Source organism: Cebus imitator, unplaced genomic scaffold (assembly GCF_001604975.1).
Source record: "Cebus imitator isolate Cc_AM_T3 unplaced genomic scaffold, Cebus_imitator-1.0 Scaffold12, whole genome shotgun sequence".
In the NCBI taxonomy this organism is placed as follows: domain Eukaryota; kingdom Metazoa; phylum Chordata; class Mammalia; order Primates; family Cebidae; genus Cebus; species Cebus imitator.
The window spans coordinates 7,230,527-7,256,121 of NW_016107327.1; the positions used below are offsets into that span (position 1 = coordinate 7,230,527).

General features: G+C 40.7%; 1 protein-coding gene across 2 annotated transcripts; it reads right to left on the minus strand.

Moving 5' to 3' along the window:
- Positions 1–3,233: 3,233 nt before the first annotated feature.
- HRH4 (histamine receptor H4) lies at positions 3,234–22,515 on the minus strand. Of its 2 annotated transcripts, none has more exons than XM_017498400.2 (3): positions 22,039–22,330; positions 13,730–13,893; positions 3,234–6,152 (listed from the first exon to the last, which is right to left on the minus strand). In XM_017498400.2, the coding sequence occupies exons 1-3, from the start codon at positions 22,229–22,231 to the stop codon at positions 5,340–5,342; spliced, it is 1,170 nt and encodes a 389-aa protein (XP_017353889.1). In that variant the 5' UTR covers positions 22,232–22,330; the 3' UTR covers positions 3,234–5,339. The 2 variants fall into 2 exon arrangements, with proteins under 2 accessions (XP_017353889.1, XP_017353896.1); XM_017498407.2 differs by lacking the exon at positions 3,234–6,152 and adding an exon at positions 9,134–9,309 and having other exon boundaries at positions 22,039–22,515.
- Positions 22,516–25,595: the final 3,080 nt, after the last annotated feature.

Genomic DNA, 25,595 nt, shown 5'->3' on the forward strand with positions numbered 1-25,595 from the left:
TGGGGTCTGTTGGGGGGAAATAGGGGAGGGTCAGTGGGGGGTGCAGAGATGGGGACAGATAGCATGGAGAGAAATGCCAGATATAGGTGATGGGGAGGAAGGCAGCAAATCACACTGCCACATGTGTACCTATGCAACAATCTTGCATGTTCTTCACATGTACCCCAAAACCTAAAATGCAATAAAATAAAATAATAAATTTTAAAAAAGGAAAAAAAAGAAAAAAGAAACAAAGAAATCCAAGCATCAGCCCTCCAGAGACTTCTCCAAGATCCTAGATTTTGCCGACATCATTTCTCCCCTTATATTCTCTCAATTCCTAAAGATGTTAGCTGTTTTCTCAGAGTATTAATCTCTGGGTTAACCAATTCCCTGTATTAAATTCCTTCTGCTTAAAATAATTAACACGGTTTCTCTTTCCTTCATTCAACTTTGACTGACAGCAATTATTACAATAAAAATTTACTTTGTATGCTAGAATTTCTTTTTCTGAAATCATAATGTAAAAAAGAGTTTCTTCAAATACAAAGATCTTTACTACAGGAAAATTGGTACCAAAAATCCACAAAAACAACTCTGTAAAATCCCTATTAGAGCCGACTGCCATGGCTCATGCCTGTAATCCCAGCACTTTGGGAAGCCAAGGTGGGTGAATCGCCTGAGGTCAGGAGTTCAAGACCAGCCTGGCCAACATGGTGAAACTCCCTCTCTACTAAAATACCAAAATTAGCTGGGTGTGGTGGCAGGTGCCTGTAATCCCAGCTACTAGGGAGGCTGAGACAGCAGAATTTCTTGAACCAGGAGGCAGAGGCTGCAGTGAGCCAAGATTGTACCACTGCACTCCAATCTGGGCAATGGAGTGAGACTCCGTCTCAAAAAAAAAAGAAAAAAATCTCTCTTAGGATACTTCAGCTACTTATGTTGAAAGCTTCATGACTCATAAAAACACTTGACCAGTGGACAACAGTTGCTCACAACTGTAATCCCAGCACTTTGGGAGGCCGACGTGGGTGGATTGCCTGAGGTCAGGAGTTCATGGCCAGCATGACAAACATGGCAAAACCCCATCTCTACTAAAAATATAAAAATTAGCAGGCCATGGTGGTGGGCACCTGTAATCCCAGCTACTCAGGAGGCTGAGGCAGGAGAACTGCTTGAACCCAGGAGACAGAGATTGCAGTGAGCCGAGATCACACCATTGCACTGCAGCCTGGACGACAGAGCAAGCCTCCATCTTGAAACACAACAACAACAGCAAAAAAAACCCACTTGACCTGCAGTGTCATTCCTAATCAGCATTTATATCCCAAAGCCCTCTTCACTCTTCAGGAGTCCATTTCTATACATACCAACGGAAGCCAATACTTAGGAGCCAATATTCTTAGGAATATTCTGCCAATTATGCCAGTGGATTTGGATCCTGCATTTAAGAGGAGCAAACAAATATTTAAAAATCAGATTTTATAAGCCAGCCATGTTTGGGGGAGAGGGCAGTGATTACTCAGCCTAGAACAGAAGACCTCATTTTATAAAACCATTTGCCTGAAGATATCTTTAGAAATTTATACGTGCAAATATATGTTTCCAAAAAAAACGAGATTACATTATAGTTGTTTTTTTTTTAATTTAGAAACATCTACACTGATACGGTTTGAATTTGTGTACCCGCCTAAATCTCATGTCAAATTGTAACCCCCCATGTTGGAGTTGAGGCCTGGTGGTGACTGGATCATGGGGGCAGATTTCACTATTTCTGGTCTCATGATAGTGAGTTCTCAACAGACCTGGTTGTTTAAAAGAGTGTAGCACCTTCCCTTTCTCTCTCTACCTTCTGCTCTGGCCATGTAAGACATGTCTGCTTCGTCTTCACCTTCTGCCATGATTGTAAGCTTCCTGAGGCCTCGCAGACATGTTTACTGTACAGCCTGATGACCTGTAAGACAATTAAACCTCTTTCCTTTATAAATTACACAGTCTTAGGTAGTTCTTTATAGCAATGCTAGAACAAACTAATACATTCACTGAACTAATAATTACGGCTACACCTTGTATATAGGAATTGTTGTAGTAATGTCTTTTCTTCTTACAATAAGTACACATTGCTTTTATTATAATGGAAAACATATTTTAAAATTCCTCTAGTGCAAATTTTAAATACTGAAATTTTAAAGCTGGGATTCACCTTCCATTTGAATGAAAATGCCTCAAGTATGCTATGCCTTTTCAGTAAGCATCTACTGAGCATCTATGGTGTGCCTGGTAGTGTACTAAAAGAACCCCAAAGTAAAATTCCTGTTCCTGGAGAATCTAAACCTTACTGGCATGGTTCATAGGCATTTTAACAGTAAGTGGCCAATACATGATAGACCCTCAGTAAACACTTGTTTAATGAACACACACATGTACCATCATAGGATTTACTCTTCAAACTCTCGTTTCGTAGATTAGCTTCATTCAGTTCATTTATCACACACATATCATATTCCATCACTTCTAAGACACATATTGTCTACTTCTGAACTCTAAAATCAGAATGAAGCTTATCGTCAATGTGATTTTTTTAAAGTATTCTATCAGACAATTTGCAGCATTTTCTCTTTTATAATGCTTGGCTGTCTCCCCACCCAAATCTCATCCTGAATTGTAACTCCCACAATTCCCATGTGTTGTGGGAGGAACCCTGCAGGAGGTGATTGAATTACGGCAGTGGGTCTTTTCCACACTGTTCTTGTGATAGTGAATGAGTCTCACAAGATCTGATGCATTTAAAAACAAAAGTTCCCCTGCACAAGCCCTCTCTCTTTGCCTGCCACCACCCATGTAAGAAGTGACTGGCTCCTCCTTGCCTTCCACCCTGATGTGAGACCTCCCCAGCCATATGTAACTGTAAGTCCATTAAATCTCTTTTTCTTCCCAGCCTCAGGTATGTCTTTATCAGCAGCATGAAAATGGACTAATACAGTAAATAAAATAACAATATGTCTTTTCTTGACAGCATCTTAGATTGAATGAAATATAATATATATTATATTTTATATATACTGTAGAAAATACATGTAAATACTTAGGCATGCACTCCCTAGGGTTCAACTGGAAAAAGTTTTCATAGGACCACCCCATTCCATGAACATTCAAGCCCCCAGTCATCACATGAAATCCACAACTACTAATTTATATAAATGTTAAAATCAACAGCAGACAAGTAGCAAGTTTATAAAACTGTGTGTACTTGAGAGAGTTTATTTCTCAAAATTTTCAAATTACTATTGAATGTTAAACACGTATTTCTCATATTGAACTTTGATGTAAGGCGTAAGAGTATATAAAAGTTCGGTACATTTCTAAGCACTCATGTACTTACGAGACTTTCTTATTTTAGTGTTTGAAGTTAATCAAAGACTTAAAGTTTCTAAGAAACAGAAAAATGACTAAATTGTATAAGCACTGCAAAATTATAAAAGAAACACCAATAAAATCTTACAGGAAAGATGAAATGAACTATGAGAAAAAAATGAAATTTTGTGACAAGGACAGACAGAGAACACTTCAAGAAAGAGAACAATTGAAGAAATTTTAGTGGGGCATGGTAGCAAGTGCCTGTGGTCCCAGCTACTCCGGAGGCTGAAGTAGGAGCCTGCTGGAGCCAGCATGAGCTGCAGTGAGCTGAGAGCACACCATGCACTCCTGCATGGGCAGCAGAGCAAGACCCCATCTCAAAAGAAAATTTTTTAAAAGGACAAAACATCACCAAACTATGTGAATGTGATTTCATCAGTAAAATCTAACCTATACTAACCAAATAATAAAGGAATAACTCTGAACAATGCAATGTAAAATATTGAGTAAATGCATTAAAGACATTACATAAATACAACAATCTTTTAAAATAATAATTGACATCCAGGCAATAATTATTATGGTGGCTGATGCCTATAATCCCAGCACTTTGGGAGGCCAAGGCGGGAGGACTGTTTCATGCCAGGAGTTTGAGAAAAGGCTGGGCAACATGACGAGATCCTGTCTTATCAAAATAAAAAACTTCCAGCCTGGCCAACATGGCAAAGCCCCATCTCTACTAAAAATATAAGAATTAGCCATGCATGGTGGCATGCACCTGTAATCCCAGCTACTCAGGTGGCTGAGGCACAAGAATTGCTTGAACCTGGGAGGCAGAGGATGTGGTGAGCCCTGACAATGCTACTGCACTCCAGCCTGGGTAACAGAGAAAGAATCTGTTAAAAAAAATTTTTTTGTTATGTTTTTTAAAAAAATAATTATTGACATCTAGCCTGGGCAACACAGTGAGACTTCATCACTACAAAAATAATTTTTTAATTATCCAGGTGTGGTGGTGAGTGCCTGTAGTCCTAGATACTTGGGAGGCTGAGGCAGGAGGATTGCTTGAGCCAAGGAGTTCAAGGCCACAGTGAGCTATGATTGCATTACTACACTCCAGCCTGGGAGACAGAGCAAGACACTCCCTTAAATTAACATTTTTAAAAATAATTATTATTGACATCTACCAGCTCAGTGACTGTATACCAGGTCTGTCTAGTTTAATCATGTAGTCCCTTCACCATCTCTTAGCCTTCCTCTTCCATATTTTCTAACAAAAAGAAGCTGATGTGGAAGCTGGAAGAAGAGAACAGGAAGAAAAGGGACAAGCTGTACTTTCAACCATTGGTGACCATTGTCTATCCCTTGCTTTCTGATCCTGTGACCACCAGTGCCTCCAAAATAATTTTACTGAGGACCTTTGAGAGCGGCAGTCATCAGCTCTTCCCTCTCCCACACTATGCTTTCTCCCTTCCTGGAATTAGGAATATGAAATCTGGAAACACACAGGAGCTCACTTGGGCATATTCCTGTTCCCTGCCCTTGCCAGCTCAAACCCCACCTCGCCCACCCACTGATCAGAAGAGAGTTGGGCAGTCCCAGCCAGGAGGCTCTTTTTCCTAGTGCATGCTTTAGGGAATGATTTTCAAACTGGATAAGTTTCTATTACTACAAAATAAAAAAGAGAAATTCACTTAAGACTGTATTATACGTGGAACATAGAAAACAAAAACTGGATTTTGGGGATTTTTTTTGTAGTCAACATGATATTAACATCTAAAAGATAAGGAAGAGGTGATGACTAAGAACAACATAGTACTATTATGGCCACAAGTTTACAAAAATATTGTCAATTCATTATACTGCTATTATTCACTGGAGTAATTTTCCATTGACTTCAAAGTACAGATTTGTTGGTAGAATGGAAAGGATAAGATAAAGGTCAGATCCAATTCCTTTTGGTGAGATTGAGACTAAAGTTTACAGAAGTGAGAAAACTGTCTTTAAGAAGATACTGACCGGTGTGGTGATGGTGGAAGTTGCTTTTTTATACAAAATATTTTCAAGAAAGCCTTTTGAAAGCGCTTGTGACACAATGGATACAAAAGAGGATTGACAAAGGAATTGAACCACTGAAGCCAAAATGCAATTTTGTACCAAACTGATTTAGGAGCTGTTGCTGAGGAGTGAAATGAGAGAGCAATTGTGAACAGAGAGTGCGGAGCCCAGCAAACAGCAAAAACCCCTAAGAGAATGGCCAGGGACTTGGCTAATCTCCTGGCTCTAAGCAGTTCAACATGTTCCCTTTGGTGAAGAGATACAGAATCTGATTGCGAAAAGGAACCCATTTTGGAAGCAATTCTATTGCTATTCATCTTGGTTCTTAAGGAAAACATGAGACTGCTCTTTCTCCTCTGTCTCTCTGAATGAAGGGATGCCGCCACTTCTGTCACTGCAGGAAGAGATGTCCTTGAAGATAGTCTACCTCTGAATGAGTGTCCACAGATGTTGGAAGAGACAGTGGTCAGTCCAGGACGGCTTTGGCACCTACTGAGATGATCACGCTTCCACAGGCTCCAATAAATATTCATGTTGAAATAAGCGACTAAGGTGACTGGGATCAGGAATTCCAAGACTGATGTGATGGCAAGGATGTACCATTTTGAAAAAAATCCAGGTTCACATTCATTATCTTCTTTCTTCCAGGACTCTGAAACTAGAATCACTGGCCCATTCACTAAGAAGGCCAGCACCCAAACGGCCACCATCAGAATGACAATCTTCAAGATCCCAGTGTGTTGAGTTCTGTAAGAAACCTAGAAGAGACCAAACAAATTATTTTCAATATAATAAATGCATACTGAATGTATAAAGTATCTCATAGGCCCTTAGAAATTTCGGGGATGTGCAAGGATGGAGACATTAACTAATCTGGGTATCATAATGTGGACCAGGGCAGACAGTTCGACTTCGGTGGAGCCTGGGCCAAGATGCAAACTTTCTTAATGGTTTTCAGGGGAGAAGACTGTAACCTTCAAGGTTAAATCTCTGATACTATAGAAAATATCAAGGCCAATGTCTAAAATAAGAAAGCAGTTTTTCCTAATTGACACTAATATGAATATCAAACAACTGAAGTTGGGCACACCTTCCCACAGTATTGCTCAATCTGCAGGCTGAAGCATTTTAATGAAATAGAGTAGTTGATATCAGAATGCATCACACATAGTGAGGGTAGGTGTTTTTGATGATGTTTCATCAAACAAAGCAATATATCTTTGGAAACAGAGATACACATATGTAAGGAGAAATGCTGTTTCTCTGAATCACAGTGCCAAATGCATTTCTCACGGTAGTCACAGTCAAAAAAGTTTGAAATTCATTGCCTTATCTGATTCCAATATTCAGAAAGAATCTACTCTGTAGTTTTTGCTGAGACTTCAAGGTGGAATCAAAAAGAGAAAGGATTCTTATCACTCCCAAGAAGATTAATCACAGAAAAAAATACTTTTATTTTATTTTATTTTATTTAGATGGAGTTTCATACTTGTCACCCAGGCTGGAGTGCGATGGTGTGATCTCGGCTCACTGCAACCTCTGCCTCCCAGGTTCAAGCAATTCTCCTGCCTCAGCCTCCTGAATAGCTGGGATTACAGGTGCCTGCCTCCACACCTGGCTAATTGTTATATTTTTAGTAGAGATGATTGTTCACCATGTTGACCAGGCTGGTCTCAAACTCCTGACCTCAGGTGATCTGCCCACCTCAGCCTCCCAGAATGCTGGGATTACAGGTGTGAGCCACCACACCCAGCCCAAAAAAGATTTTTAAACCAGCTGCAGATAAATACCACATTGCTATTAGGCATTACCAAGTCGCTTCCTGATGTTTGTTTTGTTTGTGACAAGGCCTTGTCCTGTTGCCCAGGCTGCAGTGCAGTGGCACAATCACAGCTCACTGCAGCTGTGCCTAGGCTGCCTAGGATCAAGTCATCCTCCTGCTTCAGCCTCCCAAGTGGCTAGGACCACAGATGTACACCACCACACCTGGCTACATTTTTTTGTAATTTGTAGAGACAGTGTCTCACTATGTTGCCCATGCTGGTCTCAAACTCCTGGATTCAAGTGATCCTCGTGTCTCAGCCTCTCAAAATGCTGCGATAATAAACTTGAGCTCACCCAGCCCACCCACGTCCCTTCTTTGTGCAAGCCTTTCCATCTGAAAAATACAATGTTAAAGCCGTGATGGCTATCCACTTTGAGAGACACGACTGTGGCTAGTGCCACTGTCTTTTTTAAGGATGAAGAATATTCTAACTCCATTTGGTCACAAGGACAGGCTTCCATAAAGAATAATGAGATTCTATGAGTGAGGACTGCCCTCTGATGACAGGATCCGAAATCCTTATGTCAATCCTAAAATCTTTAATAATGTCTTCTAAATCTAAAGACACCTAAGACCAATCACTGTATATGAGTGATAAGGAATTCTTTAAGGCAACCTGGAACAGACAACCTCTCTGAACCTTATTTAAATTAGTAAGGTTTCAAAAAAAAAAAATTAGGTTCCTTTCAGCTCATATGTTCCATGTTTCTCTGATTTCCTCACTCACAGGGAAAAACACTGATCTACCCATGTAATTGGAGCATGCCCCCTTTTTCTATTTCTTGTGTCATATTTTTTCTGTGAGTGTTTGAGTCTCATTCTGCAGTGGTTTTAAAGGGGTGCAACATTGCCCAGCGTGCTTTCTTTGTTGGATCATACAGGCTTTGTTGGATCATACCTCTACTGGCTGGAGGTAAAAGAAAGCTAGTTAATAATTTAAAACAGTTTTTTTTTTTTTAACGATAGGGAGGTGGGTTTGTTGTGTTTTTCTGAGGCTAAGTTAAAATGCCTATGGTGCTGACCACAAGCTCTCATATGTGATACACTTTTTTTGGCCTTCTGCTTCCTGTGCCACTAATTAATACATCTCTTGCACTAAATCTAATGATTATGAAGATGGTAACAATACCCAGATGGTCCTAAAGCTGTGTTTAGTTTTCTAATTGCTCTGCTCAGCCTTGGTAATGATACAACACAATATGTTGGAAAATGATCTCTCTTCCATTATGCATAAGGTCAATTGAGATAATGGACAGCCAAGGAGCTGTGAAGAGGATGCTGATCTCCGCATCTCCAGGGAGCATGTTTGAAAGATAGACAGCTCAAGCATTGGTTGAATCTGGACTCAGGCTGCATGGAGTGGTGTCCCTGAAATCCCGCAGTGGCCTAGTTCTTGCCCACTACAGAATATGTCCATTATTCAGGACACTGTCTCTTACTCTACTTTTTGCCCCACCCCAATAAAATGTCCATACCTTCCGTCAATCAGGGTTTTTTTTCGAGAGGCTGAGCAGCCTACTAGAACTTGGTGATAATAATGAGGTGGATTTCAGGACCATTCTAAATGCCTGTTGTGGGTTAAATTGTGTCCTACAAAAAGGTATGGTGATGTCCTAAACCCCTCAGTACCTATGAATGTGGCCTTATTTGGAAATATGGTGTTTGCAGATGTAATCAAGATGAGCTCATACTGAATTAGGGGTCACTCTATCCAATATGTCCTTATAAGAAGAGAAAACAGAGACACAGACACAGACCCAGGGAGAGAACACCACATTACAACAGAGGTAAAGACTGGAGGAACACATCTATAAGCCAAGGAATGCCAGGGGTTGCTGGCAACACCAGAAGTTAAAGACAGACACAGAACAAGGTGTCCCGGAGCCTTCCAAGAAAGGATGGCTCTGTCAGCACCTTGATTTTAAATGTCTAGTCTTCAGAAATGGGAGAGAATAAATTCCTGTTGTTTTCAGCAACCCCGTTTGTGGTCTTGTTATGGTAGCCCTAGCAACAAGCATCATGTCCCAGCGAGTCCTCCCAGGGAAGGATTTCCTGTGGTCTTGATTTTACTGTCAAGTTTCTTTCTTCTCCTGCCAGTAAAGAAATACCCTTCTTTTACTACCTTAATTCTGTGTACAATTTTTTTTTTGAGACGGAGTTTCATTCTCATTGCTCAGGCTGGAGTGCAATGGCATGATCTTGTCTCACCACAACCTCCACTTCCCAGGTTCACGCAATTCTCCTGCCTTAGCCTCCCAAGTAGCTGGGATTACAGGCATGTGCCACCACACCCAGCTAATTTTGTATTTTTATTAGAGACGGGGTTTCTCCATGTTGGTCAGGCTGGTCTTGAACTTCCAACCTCAGGTGATCCACCTGCCTCAGCCTCCCAACGTGCTGGGATGGCAGGCATGAGCCACCATGCCTGGCTTTTTTTTTTTTTTTTTTTTTTTTGAGACGGAGTCTCTCTCTGTCACCCAGGCTGGAGTGCAGTGGTCTAATTTCGGCTCACTGCAGCCTCCACCTTTTAGGTTCAAATTCCTGCCTCAGCCTCCTGGGTAGCTGAAATTACAGGCGCCCGCCACCAAGCCCAGTTGATTTTTGTATTTTTAGTACAAACTGGGTTTTGCCATGTTGGGCAGGCTGATCTCGAACTCCTGACCTCAAGTGATCTGCCAGTCTCAGCCTTCCAAAGCCCTGGGATTACAGGCGTGAGCCACCTCTATGTACCATGCCCAGCCTCTATGTACATTTTAATTCTCATTCCCTCCAGCTATCATGAAGAGCTGCTGTTCTCCTTCCTCACCCAACTCTGACTTCAGCCACATGGAATCTGCCCCTCCAGAAAACCTCTCTGAGGACTGTAATTATGTGCTCCACCTGCACTGAGCTTTTCTTTTCCAAATTATTGTCAGATTTCCATTTTCCAGGCCATCCATCCCTTTCCCCTTTCTTACTTTCAGCTATAGTAAGGGTTCAGCTTCCCCACTGCTGCTTCCTATAGGCTCCCAGTGGTCTTTGAAGGCTTCCTTCTGTTTTCACATGGCTGCATTTGAACTATTCGCCAACAGAGGTACAAGGCCTACCTGAGCATCCCTGCCAGCACCCATACATTCATTTGTGGAACCCTATATATTCTACTCTGTGCTGTGCACAGGGGACCCAGGATCTAGCCAACCCATCCCTCATCAAGTTTATAGCCTGAATTGCCAGGGGAATTCCTTGGGGCAAGACTAGGATTTAAAAACAAAAAACACGCCAGGCATGGTGGCTCACGCCTGTAATCTTAGCACTTTGGGAGGCCAAGGCAGGCGGATCACTTGAGGTCAAAAGAAATCACCCTGGCCAACATGGCAAAACCTCTTCTCTACTAAAAATACAAAAATTTGCTGGGCGTGGTGGTGTGCACCTGTAATCTCATCTACTCAGGAAGCTGAGGCAGGAGAATGGCTTGAACCCAGGAGGCAGAGTTTGCAGTGAGCCGAGATTGTGCCACTGCACTCCAGCCTGGGGGAAAGAGTGAGAAATAAATTTTATTTCTGTTTCAAAGAAATAAAAATTAAAAATAATAATAATAAACAAAAAGAAAGTCTAATTCCCTCTGGGCATCATCCCTCATCTCTCTGTAACCTCTAAGGACTTTGCCCAGCTGGGTAAGCTGTCCCTTTTCTGCCCCCGAACCTGAAAGTAAATTCAAAAGCTGAGCCATCCAGATAAGGAAGCCCTAGGAACATCCAGTGGAGATTAAAAAGAAATGTTAACCCAGAAAGAAAGGAAAAAATGTAAAGTGCAAATGGGAAAGATTCTGAATTAGAGCACTGTTTTTCAAACACTTGACTGTGATCTAAAGTAAAAAATATATTATATATCATAACCAAGAACACAGATGGAAGTATTCATAAAACAGTATTTCCTTTTCTTATGTACAAGATACTCTGATGTCTTCTAATTTTTTATTTTGTTCTATTCCATTTTTTTTTTCTTTTTTTGAGATGGAGTCTTGCTGTGACACCCAGGCTGGAATGCAATGGTGCAATCTCAGCTGACTGCAACCTCCACCTCCCAAGTTCAAGCAATTCTCCTGCCTCACCCTCCCAAGTAGCTGGGATTGTAGGCAAGCACCACCATGCCTGGCTAATTTTTTTGAATTTTTAGTAGAGATGGGGTTTCACCTATTGACCAGGCTAGTCTCCAACTCCTGACCTCAAGATATCCACCCACCTTGGCCTTCCAAAGTGCTGGGATTACAGGTGTGAGCCACCATGCTCAGCTGTTCTATTCTGTTTCATTCCATATTTTTTCACTGAAAACAAAGGTCACAACCCACTAAACTGATTTCATAAATCAATAATGGGTCAAGGCTAGCAGTTTGAAAAATATAAGACTTTAGGCATTTGAATTGTTAATCTAAGCTGATCTGCGCTCTCTGCATACAATACAAACTGCAGTGGACCCTGGCACCAGTGAAGTACCCAATGCTAAGGGGAGACACAGCTGGCTGCCCTCCCACATCCATTCTCTCCTCCTTCCTGACTATGTGGTGGCTCAACTTGAGTTTCCCAGCTTCCTTTGTGGCAAGATGGGACTAAGTTTCACCAATTAAATGTAAGTGGAAATGACTGTGTGACTCTGCACTATTTGGTTAAAAGAAAAATCACTTGCTCTGAACTTCTTCCTTTTCCCCTTCCTGTCCAGAACCTAGTATGACAACAACCTGACTTTGACCATGCAGAGGAGAATGGCCTAAAGCAGAGGCCAGAAAACTACTGTCCATGAAACAAATATGGGCTAGATGCAGTGGCTCATGCCTGTAACCCCAGCACTTTGGGAGGCAGAGGCAGGCGGATCATCTGGTCAGGAGTACGAGATCAGCCTGGCCAACACACTGAAACCCCATCTCTACTAGAAATACAAAAATTAGCCAGGTGTGATGGTGCTCACCTGTAATCTCAGCTACTCAGGAGGCTGAGGCAGGAGGATCACTTGAACCTGGGAGGCAGAGGTTGCAGTGAGCCAAGATCATGCCATTGCATTCCAGCCTGGGTGACAGAGTACACCTATCTGGGTAAATAAAGTTTTATTGAAACAGAGCCAAGTACATTTTTTGTATGTATTATCTATGGCTGTTTGGGGGATACAATGGTACATTTGAGCAGTTGCAATGGAAACAGTAGGTCCTACAAAGCCAAAAATATTTGCTATCTGGCTTTTTATAGTGAAGGTTTGCCAGTCCCTGCCCTAGAAGGTGCAGAGCCACCTGCCAGCAAGGTTCCTGGATGAGTTCCTAGAGCAGAGAATGCACCCTTTCATGGACTGTTGTGTGAGAGGAAAATAAACTTTTATCTTGCTTAAGCCTCCACATTTTAGAGTCAATTTGTCACAGTAGTTTACCTTTGCCTGATCTGATACACTTTCTGATCCTGTCAACCTCCAGCTGCACAATCCTCCCAGGCTAGAGTTGTCACTGTCCTCTCAAGGCTCGCAGCACAGCATTTGGTCCATTGTACTGAACCCACGTGTTCCTGGATCTACCTCCACGTAGATGACTATGCTCGTCAAAAATAGAGACTCACACAAAAAAGAAACAACAGATACTGGGGCCTACCTGAGGGTGCTGGGTGGGAGGAGGAAGAGGATTAAAAAGACTGCCTATCAGATACTATGCTCATTACCCAAGTGACAAAATACTCTCCACACCAAAACCGCCACAACATGCAGCTTATTCCTATAACAAACCTGAATACATATCCCCTGAACCCAAAACAAAAGTTCAAAAGAAGATAAAATAGAGACTCTGCATATTCACTTCTGTAACCCAGCACTCAGAAAGATGCCTGTCACACAGTAGCCACCCAAAGAGTTGGGTCCTGTAGACAGGAGGATGTGCATAGGTTACATGCAACTACTACAGCATTTTATATCAGGGACTTCAGTTTTCTTGGATTCTGCTATCTAAGGGGAGTGAAGGGAGATGGGAGTGAAGGAAGTTTCCCACATAGGCCTCAAAGGTTTTAGATCACTGCCCCATATTTCTGTGGCCCCCTCGTCCGTACTTCAACCTTATTTTCTCCTTTGTTCCATTGCTGAGAAATTTAGCTGACTTAAGAATTTCCACTAACTCATAGATGAGGCTATTCCAAATCTTGAGTAAGTTCTGGCTTCCTGGGCATGGGTTCTAAATGGCATGAGGACTTGATCTTTCTGGCTGGTCCCACTATGTAAACTGTAGCTTCCCTGTATACTGTCTTTTCCTTTGGCCATTCAGAATTGATTTTCTCATCACACTTCAAAGTCTGGGGTTCTTTCTACTGCCCTCCAAGTTCCATTCCAAGGAATATATTCAGGTCTCAGTATATCTACTGAGTAGAGGAGAGGGCTCCTCCAAGGAAAGGGCTCCTCCAAGGTCTGTCAATTAAATTAAAAATTAGGCTTAAAAGGATTTTTGCTTGGGAATCCAACATGTACATTTACATAATCTTCAAAGGGGGATAAATTAATGTTTTGACTTACAGCGTTTGAGACTGACAGATATCGATCATAGCTGATGAGGACAATGTTATACACAGATGCTGTACATAAAAGATAGTCAGTAGTGAGCCAGAATACACAGATTTCCTTTCCAAAATCCCATTCGAACAGTGTGTGAGGGATGTACAAAGGAATGGAGATCACACCTGCACAGGAAAAACAGAAGAGTAAAAAATTAGTGCAGATCAATGAACACAAAGGGGCATGTTTTAATGGTGACACAACACCATGACATATCTGAATTCGCTACAAATGGTTTGGTTCTAATTTACAAATTCATGGTATTTCATCAAGCAGCTCAGGACAGATTTTCTACACATTCCTTAAATGCCATTTTTCTAAGAAGGGTCATGAACATTGTACAGTTGGCCTCCCTTATCTGTGGATTCTACATCTATAGATTCAACCAATCACAAAGAGAAAATATTTGGATAAAAACTGCATCTGTACTGGACATGGACAGACTTTGAGTAATGGTAATGACTTCTGGTCATTATTCTCTAAACAACACAGTATAACAACTATTTACATAGCACTCACATTGTCTTTGGTATTATATGTAATCTATAGATGATTTAAAGTATATGGGAGGGGCCAGGAGTGGTGGATCACTCCTGTAATCCCAGCACTTTGGGAGACCAAGGTGGGTGGATCACTTGAGACCAGGAGTTCGATCCTGGCCTGGTAGACATGGTGAAACCCCATCTCTATTATTACAAATAATAACAAATAATAATAAAGTAGACAGGAGGATGTGCATAGGTTACATGCAACTACTACAGCATTTTATATCAGGGACTTCAGTTTTCTTGGATTCTGCTATCTAAGGGGAGTCCTGGAGCAAACCCCCCATGGACACCAAGGGGTGACCGTACTTTCAATGGCTCCTTTCTACTTTCCAAATTAAGTACAGGTGTTGTATTTCCAGCCATAGGCAGCATAAATCATGTTTATTTTTTCATGCTCTAACCCAAACAGGATGGACCACCCTTCCCTCAAACGCATTGCACATTTTCACATCCCTTTTTTCTTTGCCATCGTCATTCTTTGTTCCTAAAATGTCCATCTGTCTTCTACTAAAAAGTCAATTCAGGCCGGGCACGGTGGCTCAGCCTTTGGGAGGCTGAGGCAGGTGGATCACCCAAGGTCAGGAGTTCAAGACCAGCCTGCCCAACATGGTGAAACCCAGTCTCTACTAAAAATACAAAAATTAGGCGGACATGGTGGCACACACCTATAATCCCAGCTATTCAGGAGGCTGAGGCAGGAGAATCACTTGAACCCAGGAGATGGAGGTTGCAGTGAGATGAGATTGCACCACTGCACTGCATCCTGGATGACAGAGTGAGACCCTGTCTCAAAAAAATAAAAATAGAAAATAAATAGTCAATTCATTTCCTTCTCATTTTTCACTAAAACCAAAAAGTGACCTCCTCCATGTCCTCTTTCTGGGGGCTTCCTCAGCAGAAGTGACCCCTCTGTCCTCTGCACTTTCCTGGTCCTTTGCTCCTCTTTCCCTCTGTCATACATTAATGACTTCTACTTTTATATCATGGTCATCTTTTGAGTCTGCCTCTTCTGAGGATTAGGGCCATCTCACAAATCAATGTCTGTGTTTCCTGCAACCTCTAGAGTTGGCCAATGACTTGTACATTTAACTTAAATTCATAACAGCCAATATGTTTTGCACAATTACCATATGGCAGACCCTGTGCTGTGTGCATTGCAAGTGTCACCTCATTTCCTCTTCGTAGAAACTTTGTGAGGAAGGGACCATGCTGAGATAACACTTAAAGAACCTGAAGCTCAGAAAAGAGACAATTAGACCAAGGTCCTCTCAGTTAGCAAGTGGAGAAGATTTATGTTAAACCAGGCAATGCGATTTTGGAACCTCTGACTTTACCTATGACTCTTCACTGCATGAACAAATAGATAAGCTCTACCACAGTGATTCAGGTCAGTGCAGAAACTGCTTACGTGACAAGTGACAAAACGAGGTTCCTTTTCCTTTAGCTTTTAGGGTTTTTTAATTGCATTGGCATTTCACAAAGGTGTGATTAGTTGCTGAGAATATGATCTATTAGGTGGAAACTCAGATTAAATCTTATTTTGTTGAGTTTCTTCAAATGTATCAGGCACTTCCAGGAATTCCCATTTTTTCATATGACAACCAAATTAGTCTATCATTAAGAATAATAACAAAGATAAAGGAAAAGGAAAGGAAGAAGGAAAGCCTGCATTCTTCAAAAATAAGACCACATGAGGCTATAATGACATGGTTTCAGAGCCAGTGGAAGGTAGTGCTAAATAAACCCTACTATTCTGTCCCTAGGTTTACATACAAAGATGAAAGACAAGACCTCGTAGAGATGAAGAGTTACGTGGTCAATTCTTATATGTAGTTCAAATAACCTGTTTGTTTCATGTTTCAATTATATTTTCAATGATAAGTAAACTTCCTCAGGGTGCCTTTCATCTCCTCTAGGGTGAGTGTGTGTATGTCTATGGTATAAAATAGGTCATGAGCTGAGCTTGGTGGCTCATGCCTATAATTCCGGCACCTTGGAAGGTTGAGGCAGGTAGATCACTTGAGCCCAGGAGTTTGAAACCAGACTGGGCAACATGGAAAAAAACCCATTTCTACAAAGAAAAAAATACAAAAATTAGCTGGACATAGTGGCACATGCCTGTAGTCCCAGCTAATCAGGAGGTTGAGGCAGGAGGATCACTTGAGCAAGGGAGGTCAAGGCTGGAGTGAGCCATGATCACGCCACTGCACTCCAGCCTTGGTGACAGAGTGAGACCCTGCCTTAAAAATAAATAAATAAATAAATAAATAAATAAAATAACGTAGGTCACCAATAATGGGTCAAGACTAGCAGTTTGAAAAATATGAGACTATAGGCATTTTAATTGTTAATCTAAGCTGATCTGCACTGAAGGAAATAAAAGTATCCACCAAACAGAGACATTTGTTATATTTTAGCCCACGGTTGTGCTTTTCAATGTTCTCAACATGAGGATTTTCTACACTGGCACTCATTTCTTCCACAGAAATGAAAAAGAAGAGAGATGCCAGTCATGCATTCTAGACACCAGTGACTGAGAGGTGAGGGGAGAGGTGGGAGGTAAATGCTCTTTGTCACACGCTTTCTGATTTACACCAAAGAGGAAGGGTGTGTAAAGCGTAGGAGCTGCTGGAAACAGTGGTTGGCTGGAGACAGGCTCTGGGGTATTCCTTTGATTTTCATAACCCCCGCGCTGTGCTGTCACCCTGCGTTCTCTGTAATGCTTCTCTACCTGTGTAATGCACATTTCCTCTGTCTGGTTGAGCAACAGAGATGTCTGTGGCTCATTCCAAAGAAGTTGCAAAAAAAGCATTCCTCCGATATACCTACTCCAAAGTGTTTCTACACCTTCGATTCTGGAATTATGATTTTGGGTCAAATGGAGTTGATAAGTAAAACTAAGAGCCAGTTTCTTGAATAGATTAAGACGAAACTGAAAGAAAACAAACTATATGCCCCACTTTCCCAGTCCCATTCCTACTTCTCACCCCTCAGTCACTCCACCCCATCCCTCTGGCCTCCAATGCGCCACACACCCTTCCGCCTCAGATCCTGTGCACCTGCTGCTCCTTGGCATGAAATGCTCTTCCCCCAAGGGCACCTTCTGTTTGCTCGAATGTCTTTCTTTTTTGCTTTGTTTTGTTTTGTTTATTTTTTGAGGCAGTCCAGTCTGGCTCTGTCACCCAGGCTGGAGTACAGTAGCACTCCACCTCCTGGGTTCAAGTGATTCTCCTGCCTCAGACTTCTGAGGAGCTGGGATTACAGGCATGTGCCATCATGCCCAATTAATTTGTGTATTTTTAGTAGAGATAAGAGTTTCATCATATTGGCCAGGCTGTTCTCAAACTCCTGGCTTCAAGTGATCCACCAGCCTCGGCCTTCCAAAGTGCTGGGATTACACGTGTGAGCCACAGCTCCTGGCCTTTAAATGTGTCTTTCTCAGCATATTCTAGCTCCAAGGTTTAAAATTGCAGCCCCACCCCCAATACACTCCCTCTCCTTCATCTCTGCACTTTTTTCAGTAGGAATTATCAACCTCTAGAATACTATATAATTTGACTTAATTATTTTTCTTGTTTATTGTCTGTCTCCATGCCCCTGCTCCCGGTAGAAATAGAAGCATCACGAGGGCAGGCATTTCCACCTGTATTTTTACTGCTCTATCCCCAGTACCTCAGAAAGTGCCTACTTTAAAATAAATGATTGTTGGATGAACAAATAGATAAGGATGGGGAAGACCAGTTTGCTCTAAAATTGCCACCCATCTGGTATTGTCCCTTCTTTCTAAACCAGCTAAGTAGCTACATCTTCCACAAGAAAATGGCAATTAAGTGGGAGGAGTTAAAATGCCAAGTAAATCTTTTGGGCCACCAGAGGAATGTGTGGATCACGGTGAGTGCACAGAGGGTGTTATGGCCTGAACGTGTATGTACCCAAATTCACATGTTGGAGCCTTAACCCCTCATGTGGCTACATTTGGAACTAAGATCTTTAAGGAAAAAATTAAAGGTAAAAAAGTTAAGAAGAGTAGGGCCCTGATCCACTGGTGTCCTTATAGGAAGAGATAGCAGAGAGCTCGCTCTCTCTCTTTCTTTGCACACTCAGAGAAAGGCCTCCTGAGGGTGCAGGTAGAGGGCAGCCATCTGCAAGCCAGAAAGAGAGCCCTCATCAGGAACAAAAATTGGCCAGAATCTTGAAATGCCCCCCGCTCCAGAACTGTGAGAAAGTAAATGTCAGTTGTTTAAGCCGCCCAGTCTAGGGTATTTTGTTACAGCAGCCTGAGCAGATGAATGCAGAAGGCCAGGAAAGAGTCCTGAACTCGGGTATAGAGTTATCAAGATAAACTTTGCCCTCCTGAACATTTGGTTCAGGCTCTGATAGCAGCAACCACCTTTATCCCCTGAAGAACCTATCCAGCCATCTGTCACATGGTCACGTAGGCCACAAATGCCAGCACATGTAGATGAGAAGAAGCTACCCATAAATGGAAACACTGGTCACATGATAACACTTTCAGAGATATTGATGGAGATATAGATAGTATGTGTTTCTCAGAATAGTGTACAGATGAGGTGTTATTTATGTATCATCTGGTATAGCTAGTACTAGAATGTTTCCTCAATAAATCTTTGTTTTCAACAATAAATTCAGCCTGAGAAGCTAGCAATTTGGGTGCCACAAATTTAGATTCTCCGCAGAGGGCCAGTTCTGAAACGTGGGAGAAGAGGATGATCAGAAAGAAAGGCCACAGTATCAACCGCATGTGAGGTTCTAATCTGCCCTGCCATTGTCACATGGCTCTGGAGCACTGGATCTCACGACCCTAAATATTAAGAATCAATGGCTTACAGTTGCAGAAAACCTCTTATGAGTTCTGCCCTGCATGCTCACCACCTCCATGCCTTCTTCCAGGCTCAGAGACGAAAGGTTCACTTCCAAGCATGGCAAAAGAGAAAGAACAGCATTGGCAGAAAACTTACATCCTGTTACAAAAAGCTCCCAGGGACTGTGCCATGATGAGCCCTGCGTTAAATATACAGACCTCTGGATGAAGCTGGCACCAGGTGGGAGAGATGTGAGGGATGAGGCTGGCAGATGAATGGAGACTCTGACCTGACCAGCACCCGACTCCTTTAATCAGGTGCAAAAGAAATTATCTGAATTATTTCCTCACCCACCTGCTGATGGAGGAGACCACCATGACTGCTGAATAACTACATCTGCAGGGTCATTTCCCAAAGATAAGCTCAAGCCTTTGAGGGTGGGACTGCCATGATTCTGGCCTTGGGCCAGACATGGAGACATTTTGATCTAGAAAAAAAATTTTTTTTTTTTTGAGACAGAGTTTCGCTCTTGTTGCCCAGGCTGGAATGCAATGGCACGATCTCAGTTCTCAGCAACCTCCGCCTCCTAGGTTCAAGCTATTCTCCTGCCTCAGCCTCCTGAATAGCTGGGATTACAGGCATGCGCCACCATGCCTGGCTAATTTTGCATTTTTAGTAGAGATGGGGTTTCTTCATGTTGGTCAGGCTGGTCTCAAACTCCTAACTTCAGGTGATCCGCCAACCTTGGCCTCCTAAAATGCTAGGATTACAAGTGTGAGCCACCAAGCTCAGCCATAGAACCATCTTTATTCAAAAGTTTCAGGGCTCAGGCTCTCTCACCCGTCCCTCCCTAAAACTGGGGCAGTCAGGGCCTCACTCCCTTTGGATTAGTAAAAACATATCATCTATTTTAAGTGCTGACTGTCATCTGAAAGTCATAGGATTCTGTGAAGAAGGAAGAAGCAAGGGACATATATTTATAGTGGAACCTTCTCTATGTTCACATAAATAAACTTGTATATTTGTACATGTTTATGGGAGCATAGAGAATGATGTGGAAGGATTTAATTCAAGCAGCAGATGTTTACCTGAAGGAACAGAACTGAGGAAACAAACGGGGAGATGTTACATTTTTTCAATACTTCTTTAAGGGTTAGCTGCCTTTATCTGTCATTTCTATGCCATGACTCCTAAATCAATCTCCTCAACTAGAATTTTTCTCCAGAACTTTCAATGCAACATCAGAAACATAGCTGCCCTGCCCAAATGCTTCCTGTTTCTTTGAAGAGTGCCATACTATTCCTAGTCTCAGAAGCCCAGTCTTGAACTCAGATTTCTCTTTTCCTGCCCAACCCCACCCTTAGCCGCTCTGCCTGCTGGCCCTCCTTTCCAATCATCCTAGCGCAGGTTCTAACTGCATGATTTCTGCCTACATTGCTGCAGGATCATCTCTGAAACCATGCCACCCCACACTCCAGTTTCCCCACTTCCTATGGCTCTTCCGATGCCTCTAAAGTAAAGCTCTGATCCTTTCAACCACTCACCTGTTTTAAAATCCTTAAAATCCTCCACATGGCCTGCTGAGTAAACTCCACTCCACTCTCACCCTGGTATTTAAGGCCCTCACTGTATAGACTTCAACTTCATCTCTACTGTCCCCTTGCACCCATCTGCACACCAGCCAGCTCCAAGCTCTCCCTTAAGAAGATAAGCACAATGATTTTTTACTAGCATGCCTTTGCTCATTCTTGGAATACTCCTCTCTGCCCTATCACTGCCTATGGAAATTCTATCCATCCTTCAAAGTTCATGTTAAATGCCATTGTTTGCTAACTAAACGTGCTTTATCCCTCCTCCAAGTGACCATAGCACTCATTAGGTCTTCTTGGGGTCTCATGTTACTCTATGCTGCTATAGTCATTTCTGAATGTCTCTTGTCTACTGTTCTACATCAAAACTTTACTGGAAGAGACTAACCTAATCTTCAATAGATTCCTTGATTACCTAATAGTGTTTGCATACCTAGCAGTACTTACTACACATTGTAGATACTACACTAACATTTGTGACCTAGATGGGGGTTGACCCGTATCTGCAGATAAATTTAAAAAAAAAAAAAGGGAAATAACACTTATTGAGTAACCATTGTGTTCCAGGAAATGAACTAAGTATTTTATGTGTTTATTTCATTTTAACATAAATGTAAACCTTATGTAGCTATAAACAAAAATAATCTGAATATGCCAGACTAAATAAGACTAGAAACGCCTAAAAAAAAACATAATCAGGCAGTGAAAAATTATATAGTGCATATTTTCAAAGAACAATTGATTTGATTTCTATGGGCTCTTAAAAATTATATAATGCTATGATATATGCAAGGTAGTTTACGGTTGGGTATATTTTACAAAATTGTATACCATATCATTAAATTAATACTATTGACCATATTATTTAATTGATTTGAATATTCCATGTTCTGATTGTACTGGTTACTAGCATATACATAATTTCTTATTACTCCAACACTGTGATACTGAGAAAATGATATTTACTTACAGAGGAATACTTACAAGTCTAAATATACAAGGAAAATAGCACCAGAAACAAGTAGCTCTTACATTAAAACAATTTTGGGGCTATTCTGAACTTATCTTTATTCTATAAAAAGAAAATAAACTGTTTTCAGCTGAAAAATTCCCATATAGCACTGATTTACATATATATAACGTTCCCTTACAGTGCCTTATAGCACCCTTCCAAAATTTAATACTAAAACTTTTTTTGTTTATTTTTTCCCAGTTGTACACAGTACCCTGAAATAACAAAAGTTACTTTCAGGTTTTAGAAATAAATTAAAATTGGAAAAAATTGTCTTAAATAAAGATATAAAACTTACCCACAAAGAAGTCAGAGATGGCCAAGTTAAGAAAAAAGTAACTACTTCGATGTCTAAGGTTTTTGTCCACCACAAAAGCTAAAATAACCACAGCATTTCCTAGCATTATAGCAAAAGCTAGTAAGGACATAAAAAATGCTAAAGTAATATGAGCACTTAGTGATGAGTTAATTGTGCTATTAGTAACTGACATCACATCAAATGATGAAGAAGATCAAATTAGCAAATTAATCCAGCCAGACAATTCCGACAAGTATGTTTTCGAATCAGATACCTAAAATATATAGTCTTCTGCTCAAAACAACACTGTTTTAATCTAATGCTGACCTCAAAATACTTCCTGATTCTTGATAAAGCAAACTGTGGTAACAGTTTCCCTTTAACTGATACTGAAAAAGTACTTACAAAAAACAGTGAAATGTTTTACCTTAAACATCTTACTGTGATTCATTCATCTCCCATTATTAAAATAAAATTATATAATATCTATAAAATGTAATAGATATATAGGTAATAAATTGGACTCGCGTGAGGTTCATTTTTGTTGTTTTTGTTGTTTTTTGGAGACAGAGTCTTGCTCTGTTGCCCAGGCTAGAGTGCAGTGGCATAATGTTGGTTCATTGCAACCTCTGTCTCCCAGGTTCAGACAGTTCTCCTGCCTCAGCCTCCTGAGTAGCTGGGATTAAAGGCACATATCACCACACCTAGCTAATTTTTGCATTTCTAATAGAGATGGGTTTTTACCATGTTCACCAGGCTGGTCTTGAACTCCTGACCTAAAGTGATCCACCAACCTTGGCCTCTCAAAGAGCTGGGATTACAGGCATGAGCCACTGCACCCGGCCATTTTTAAAACTCATGTAGATTCAGTTAAATATTCTCATCTGGACACCATGGAGTAACAGGGGCTGAATTTCACTGTCCCATCTGAAATAGCCAAAAAATTAGACAATGGTTTTCAAGGCACTTGTCATTAACAAGGAAGAACAGTGATCCCTGAGAAAAGGGATGAAGCCTGCAGTTGACCCAGCTTACTGTCATGAGAGTTCCTAGGGCATGGGTAGAGAGGGGAAATCCAGGCAGAGCCCAGGAGACTCCTGGGATGAGAAAATGGAGTTGAGAGTACAGGAGTACCAGAGAGGAGTCTGAACTGCAGAGCTGCACTGAGACAGAACTCCAGAAATCTGCAGAGGACCCCCCTCAGGTATTCACCAGAGTACTGATTAGCACAGTGTGGAGGAAATGCTTTCAGGCAAAAAAAAGAACCACCCAAAAAGATTAGAGGGAATAGTACCCAATGCTCACAGAGGGCTGGCTGTAGTGCCTGCTCCCATTAGCCAAATGGAAAAAGCTCATAATTCACGGGACATTGGGTAGTATGCTCAGAAGTGTCTTGCCTCAGCAGTCAGGAATAATTAACACTATACTAAATATTCTTGGGTTATTCCTAGGAAATCTTAAAAGTAAAAGCTGAAAGAATCAAACTGTTTCCAAGTTGCTTAATTGAAACCCTGAACACAGTTCAAGAATATTTATATAACATAAAAATACCCAGTACCCAACAATATAAAACTTACAATGTCTTAAATCCAATTAAAAATTATCTGACATGCCAAGAAGCAGGCAAATGTGACCCATAATGAGAAGGAAAAAAATCAATCAATGGAAATCAACTCAGAAATGACACAGGTATTAGAATCAACAGACAAAGACATTAAAATAGATGGAATATAGAAAAAGGAAAATGTAATATAGCTGTATTCCATATTTTCAAAAAGATATGTAAAGATATAGAAGATTTTTTAATCAAACATCTAGAAATAAAAACTAGAATGTCTGGACTAAATCAGCATTGGAAAGGATTGATGGCAGATCAGAGATTGCATAAGATAAGATTAGTGAACTTGAACACATAATGATATAATCCATCTACAATGAAACACAAAGATAAAAGAGATTTTTTTTCTTAATTAACAGGGCATCACTAAGCTACTGGACAACTTCAAGTGACTTCATGTATATGTAACAGGAGTCCCAGAAGGAAAGGAGAAAGGAAGGGACAGGAAAAAAAAAAAAAAAACAATTTAAAGAATCAATGGTTAAAACCTTTCAAAATGTGATGAGAACTATAAACCAAGAAGCTCAATGAACCCCAAACACAAGAAACAGAAAGAAAACTACACAAGGCATTTCAAATAAAATTGCTCAAAACCAGTGTGAAAAAGAAAAGCTTAAGAAAAGCAGGGGTTGTTGGGGACACATAACATACAAAATAAGAAAGATATGGGTGTCAGCAGGTTTTTCGTCAGAAGCAAGAGAAGCAGAAAAACAGTGACTGCAATCTTTCAAGTGCTGAAAGGAAAAAACAAACCTGTCAACCTTGAATTCTATATTTAGTTAAAAAAAAACAACTTTTAGAAACAAAGACAAAATAAAGGATTTTAAGATATATGAGAGCTGAAATAATTCACCACCAGCAAACTTGCACTATAAGAAATGTTAAAGGAAGTCTTCAGACAGAAGGAAAATGATGCCAAATGCAAAAATGACTCTACACAAACGAAGGAAGAGCAACAGAAATGGAGATTTATTTTCTTGCTGGCCCTCTTAATAGAACATAAATTAATGGCAGAGACTGCACTTTGTTTCATTTTGTTACTTTTTAAAGTATGACACACATACAAAAAGTGTACAAATCATAAATTGATAATTGATTAATTTTTACAAGCTGAACATAACCATGTACCACCACCCATATCAAGAAGCACCTCAATATTTTCCTTTTCCAGTTACTCAGCCCTCATGGGTAAGCACTATCTGGGCATCTAAAAACATAAATTAATTTTCCACACTTTAATTTTATAAATGGAATTGTAAATTCAAAAATTATATAAAATACTTCTTTATATATATTCATTCTGTGTGATCCATGTTTGGTTTACTAAATTATTTAAAAATCTTTACATCATGGTCTATTATAATTTATTAATGTCATTTGCTTATAAATTGATTAAAATGAAGAGAAAAAGTAATTATTGTATTAGTCTGTTTTCACACTGCAATAAAGACATAATTTATAAAGAAAAGAGGTTTAATTGACTCACAGTTCTGCATGCTGGAGAGGCCTCAGGAAACTCACAGTTATGGTGGAAGGGGAAGCAGGCACATCTTACATGGCAGCAGACAAGAGAGAGCATGTGAGTGCACAGCATGGGGGAATTACCCCCATAATCCAATTACTTCCCTCCCTCAACACATGGGGATTACAATTCAAGATGAGATTTGGGTGAGGACATAGCCAAACCATATCAATTACATTTTCCCTTCCTTAATAATTTCACTAAAGAAAAAAAAAGACTATTCTTTCTCATGTGCCAATCATAACCTGAGCCAGAAGCTGCTTTACTGGATAATTCCAACTGATATGTATTCATTAGATATCCATTTCAAAAGCAGGAACAGGACTAGATTTCTTTTAAAGGCAAATACCTGAGTTCAGAACCTACATCTTTTTTCAGTTTAAAATGCCAGAAAGATGCAGTTTCCAAAAGCAGAAA